Source organism: Ascaphus truei, chromosome 3 (genome assembly GCF_040206685.1).
Source record: "Ascaphus truei isolate aAscTru1 chromosome 3, aAscTru1.hap1, whole genome shotgun sequence".
In the NCBI taxonomy this organism is placed as follows: Eukaryota; Metazoa; Chordata; class Amphibia; order Anura; family Ascaphidae; genus Ascaphus; species Ascaphus truei.
In genome coordinates this window covers 275,456,273-275,462,272 of record NC_134485.1, presented here as the reverse complement: position 1 = coordinate 275,462,272, position 6,000 = coordinate 275,456,273, and the positions used below count along the sequence as shown (strand labels likewise).

At 37.5% G+C, this 6,000-nt stretch overlaps 1 protein-coding gene across 2 annotated transcripts in view; it reads right to left on the bottom strand.

Moving 5' to 3' along the window:
• Positions 1-869: 869 nt before the first annotated feature.
• The window catches only part of ABCC4 (ATP binding cassette subfamily C member 4 (PEL blood group)), a 356,776-nt gene continuing 351,645 nt past the window's right edge, over positions 870-6,000 (bottom strand). For both annotated transcript variants that reach the window (XM_075590857.1, XM_075590858.1), the window contains one exon: positions 870-3,840. In XM_075590857.1, the coding sequence (XP_075446972.1) occupies positions 3,751-3,840 (90 nt within the window). In that variant the 3' untranslated portion in view covers positions 870-3,750. The remainder of the gene's footprint in view (positions 3,841-6,000) is intronic.

Sequence of the window (6,000 nt, the reverse complement as noted above, 5' to 3'; positions counted from 1 at the left end):
ATGAGATGTCTCAGCAAGGGCTTGTGAATGCAGACAATGCTGCCATACCTGAAGTGCACCATACCTAAACAAGCAGTCCCTCCTAAGAGCAAAGTAAACCAAGGGCACTGGCATGTTTAATGTGTTAAGTGTAGGTGATTGACACAGCTTAAAAAATAAAATAAATCTGGGAAGAATTTAACAATATCTTGTAAAACTGTCAGTGTCTCTTTAGTAATTAAATGCTTTAACTTGTTTTATCTTTTTTTTGAGATACCCTTACAAACTTCCGCATGAACATGTAAGTAGCTGCTCCAGACCTTTTCCCTTTTGTATTTTTATTTAACCCCTCAAGTTGGGCCTCACATAGTACTTACTGACCTAAAAATCACACTGTAGCGCTGTATAACAGTTATCACGTAGGGAGGGGGACTCTAAGATTGGGGAAGTTCATAAGGTCCTGGTTAGTTTAGAGAAAGTTATCCTCGTGAAGTTACAATGGGGAGGTGCTGTTGTTCCAATCTTGGGTGGGATTTGTCCCAACAAATCCAATAATCTCTCTGGGGTAACTGGTTTGTCCCTCACGGGTTACCGCTCTAGATAGGGCCTATGTGAAGGTTGCTAAACTCTGGAGATAAGTGAGCACCATTGGAATAAGAGCCTGATTAAGCGTAGTTTTACAAAATAAATACATTATAAAATGACACTGTATTCAATCTTTATCCATGCCAAGTGTAGAGAGGCATATATTTATTTTTACAGTTGGGTAGTTTTCCAGTGCTTCTCTACTGCTGAAGCACTTCTTTATGTACAACATTTGCAACATTCTGTTAGCTTTACGGGTGATCTATCGATTGTGTAAGTGTGACATCGAAAAAAATGTATACAAGTCCATATTCACTTTACTTTATTCAATTTGTAATGCATTTTTAGTGATACAGTATAACCTACCAGATCTACCAAAATAAAAGAATTTGTCTAGGTTTATATTAGGAATGATCGCTATTGTGGCTTGAACATTGCTAGCACCAAAAATTCCAACATTTCTTCAGAACTCAGGTACAAACACAGTCACAGTCTATATATTTTTAATGGCTAGCTTTCCTACCTTAGTAAAGACATTAACATTTGTTTCCATGAGATCACATTAATGTCATACATCCTTATACTCCATTAAAGGAGCAATCCATGGTGTTTTTTTCTTAATCAAGGATTGAAGCAGTAGTATCAAGAGCTGAACCGCATTAAGTTCAGCTTTGGGGACTCCCTGCATCCAGAAATACTCAACTCTGAAGGGGATGCCAGTATCTCCCGCAGTTTAAAGTCCCTGGGCCCATGGGCCACCAGGTCACAGCTTCCTATTGGCCTACAGGGCATGGGAGCTTTGAAAATAATGTAAACCCTGGGATGGAAACTGGCACCCACTACAGAGGTAAGTACCTCCAGAACCAGGTGGTCCCGGACCTGAAATAAAAAGGAGTCTAGCTCCGTAGACCGTCTGCTTCAATCCTTTATAAAAAAAACACGATGAACCCCCAACCCCTCCCCCCCCCCCACAAAGCGGCCTGGATTGCCTTTTTAAGGCTTGAGCATTGCTTTACAATGCGTGGCTGACCCTCTGGCACAAAAAGGGTTAATTGCTTTGCTGTGCCCTACAGCACTCAAACACTCAAAAAAAAGTTACGAAAAATTATTCATTTTTAATTTAAGGCACGTCCAGGCAAAAATACAAACATGTTTAATGAAAGTAAAAATACTGATGGCTAAAGACTAAACACTGCATAGCAAATCTGTTAAATCAAGTTGTTTGCATGAAAATGCAGGGATCGGAAATACAGCAAGATGTATATTCATAATGTACTGAATGCCCATTCGGATAAAAACATTGGTAGGAAAGTAATATTACATCAACATTGCTAACCATTTCAGTGCTGGAGGAGCTTTTAACATATTGTACAACAATATGTATTTATATGTACACAACAAGGAGATACAGTCCCCTTCAGCACTAAAGAACATACAGTAGACAACATACACACATTTTCTGTGTGTGTCTTTGGAGTGCATATATAAATAGCACAGAATTATGATTGCAAATTCAGCTGACATTTTTGTATTAAGCAAAGAAAATGGTAAAAACCCTGAATGCCAATTACATTTCAGTCCTTGGTAAATAACTGATTGTTGCTTGAAATACAGCATGACTGTTAAACAGCCGAAATATAAAGCAGGTTTGTTATCCAATACTTCTGATCCCATTCAGTAAGATTTAGATAACCTGCAGTTATGAGCTTCCACATGCCTCTATTACAGCGTCTAAAACATAAAAACCAATGCAAAATAAGAATAAAAAAACTGAGTCACAGAGTAAACATTAACACAGGCCATTTCCGGATAGCTCAAGGCACATTTGTATTTGGTAGACAAAGCTGGGAGTATCCATACCATTATACTTTTTCAATTGTACAAAATCATAGTGAGAAATTAGATTAATTGCCCTGAGAAAATGTGCAAACATTTCTTCTCTTGTCTAGGTTAATGGGAAAATTGATGGTCTTTTTTGGGTATGTTCTAGTTTCATTAAATCTTTACAAGCGAACAAATGTCATGTACCTTAATCAAGGATACAAAAAGGAACAATCACTGTGTGAGTCCTGAATAAGAGAAGTGAAACATAAAACATATCCTTTGTAACTGCCATACTGAGAGAGGAGAGTCGTTCTGATCAATGTTTAGAAGATCTTTGTTCCGCAGGAAACACCTCATAAATGCTGATTTCATCAGTTTGACTCTTTTCTCCTCAACATGGTAACAGAATAATACAGCTTTTTGCAGATTAATAATGTTATCCATCTCTCCACATTATGTTCAAATCTTTTATGATGCAACCCTCGAAAGTTCAAAACGGTGCATTGTTGACACTGTCAGAGACCTGGAAAAGGCCCAAAAGACATCCAGTAAAATGCCTCCTGGCATTAAATAATCAGAGACAGTGATCAATATCTATATCATAAAAAACGTTATCTAAAACACAGTTACCTTTTTTCTTGTGGGCAGATGTAAATTGTTACAAAAATTGTTATATAAGTTAAAATTAAATTAAAGACACTGTGCAGCTGTTCCACACAGAAAGACCGGGATGCACAAACGTTTTTGTCTGCACCCCCTGCCTTTTCTCCCCCCGCCATACCTTTTCTCCAGCGTTTTCTGACGTCACAACGTCATGGCGCCAGAAGCCGCCGGAGACAAAGTAAGGGACTTACGGAGGCCTTGCACGCTCCCCAGGCATTTAATTTAAATGTTGTGGGGAAGATCGCTGTGTCTCTGTAACCTCTGCGCCCCTCCCAGAAAATGCTGCGCATCCCTGCAGTAAGACATAAGGCAGTGGTTACAAAGTGAAAGCATGTACCCATGTTTCCCTTAGAACCGCTTAACCTACAGTAGGTACCAGAAAAAAGAATGCTGCAAGAATCTCAATTAAAGTGATAGGGGGGGAAATGGAACTCTGGATGCCATCTTTAAAGCGCGCTATAAATCTTATTTAGAATGAATTTTATATATACAGTATATATATATATATATCCATTATTTTATACTGCAACTATAAGTAGCTGATTAGGACAAATTAAAAAATGCTAGACTTTAAAAGAAACTGGGGGTCACAAAAGTAGAGCTCAACAAGACTTGATAAGTGCTTTCACAGTGCCAGTGAGTTAAACTGAGTGATAAACAGGTATGCAGTTTTGTTGTAATCCAATGAAAATGGTGAAGTCACAGAGCAGTTTCAAAAATAATAAATGGTTCAGAAGTGTCCCTTGAACTCTTGTGGATGATTTCTTGTTGGCTTCTACGCAAGAAAACCTGAAAACAAAACAAATTGTAGTGTTAGCCATTGGATTTTAAAATATACGTTCACGTGTTTATAAAAATGCTTCACACACATACTGTGTGTTCAAGGAACAGTTAATTTGTGTTGTTGGACATAAAACAAACATTGAATCTTTATATATAAAAAAATATATTCAGCAAATCCACTAATACATCATCCCAACAAAGACTGAATTAATTGCCAATATAACCAACAGATAAAAAAAAATGTAGTCCATCACTGTTATTTGATGCAAGCCATCACTACATTACACTGATAAGCCAGAATCACTTTACTGACTGAAAACACGGAGATAAATTATAACAGGGTGACAAAAAGCATGTGGAATCTAGCGTCAGCAAAAAAGGTTTCTCATTTTCACACATACAACGAACACAATGGATTTGGATGTTAATATCAGGTTGTAATCCCTATATTTTACAAACTGTGATTGACAAGCATTGAAACTTCAAGGTACATATATTTCAAATATCACATTGTTTAATTTGTACTGCAGAGCAGTTATAAGGCCCATAGAAATGTGATCTATGGATAGTGCACCACAATAATGAAAGGAGAAGCAAAAGCTTTAACAAAGACTCAACCAAGCAACTTCTTTAAAATGTAAGATGATCCCAAATAATAGAAGAGGTTTTTTCTGCCATGCCTTTCAGTTCTTGAATTCTACCGATTTTGAGCTGCACTAGAAGAGATACAAGTTTTCTGATAAATGTATAATCAGAATATAAAGGAAATGAAATGCTGTCAAGTTTCACTGTCCTACAATCGCCAGTTTTTAGGAGCTGTATCATATCTCTGTTCCTTGACATATGTGCATAACAAAATGAAATAATGTCAAGACTTGTGTGCTCTTATCTTTAGCTGTGTACGGGTGGAAAAAAAGGGACTTGAAATGCAATTTTTCCCCCAGATGAACGTGAAAAGTTTTGTTCGAGCCGCTCAAAAGGAAAATGCAATCTTCAAGTCGACATTTGTCACAAGTTAGACAATAAACAAATGTACACTGTCCTAGAATATATGTATAGAAGAACTGTCATAAAGTGATGTTTGTTTGACAATAGTAACCTTCTTTATATATGATTTAATGTGATATTAAGTATACACTTTTGGCATTCCTGACAAGCGCTGCTAAACAGAAATGGAAATTAAGTTACAATGCAACAACTAAAATAAGTTGCGCCATTTGGTTTCTTTTCACATGCAGTAGGTAGTTGGATAAAACAGGTTTAGGATTAAGATGCTTTGGTTCACTGCACAATGTAGTAAAGAGACTTAAGTCACCCTGCTGATCGGCTTCAAATAAATGATCAACAAGCACTTTTTATTAAATTAAAGGGGCAATCCCTCCTAGGAGCAAAGTGAACTAATTCCAGTGACATGTTTAAAGGGTCTCATCTGGGTAATTGATACATTTTTTTACCCAAATCTGACACCTACATTATAAGTATTCTTAATTATTATTTTTTTTTTTAACTTTCAACTTGGGAGGGGTTTGATTTCCTCCGGCTGCTCCCTTTTGGGTGAAGTCACTGTGTGATCAGCAAGTACTTGTACAGCCAGAGCCCCCCTCCCCCTGGGATGGAATAAGGGTAAAGAAAACATTTAATTGACAAACTCTTTCCTGTTCAGAGGCACAAAGATATTCAACTGGACTATAATGTGGCATTGCACCTTTAAGGGAATCACCTCCACTGCATTATTTCATAGATTATTGTCCCTCTTTGTTGTATATATATGTTTTTGTAAGACTGCCACCAGTGTAAAGTAAATAAGAACAGTCACATTGACCATAGGTCTCACCAATCCACCTAGTGACCAATTTTACATCAAAATGTTAAACATTTTGTGGCCATTTAATGTGAATGTCTGGCATTGGACGCGGTGCACAGAGGAGTGTTAGAGAGAAGCAGACGCAGCCAGGGGCTGACAGATGAGCCATCGTTATTACTTCTATGTAAGTTCACGGTGTTTTTTATTGTACTTAAAAAAATGGTTGTATTTTAACTGGAACCTTTGGATATCCCTTCATTTACACGGGCTCCTGTTCCATTACAATCACCACGAGGGTCCACCCATCCATCAGGACGGGACTGCGTGATCCATTGTAAAGATACTATTTGAGGAGCAGACTC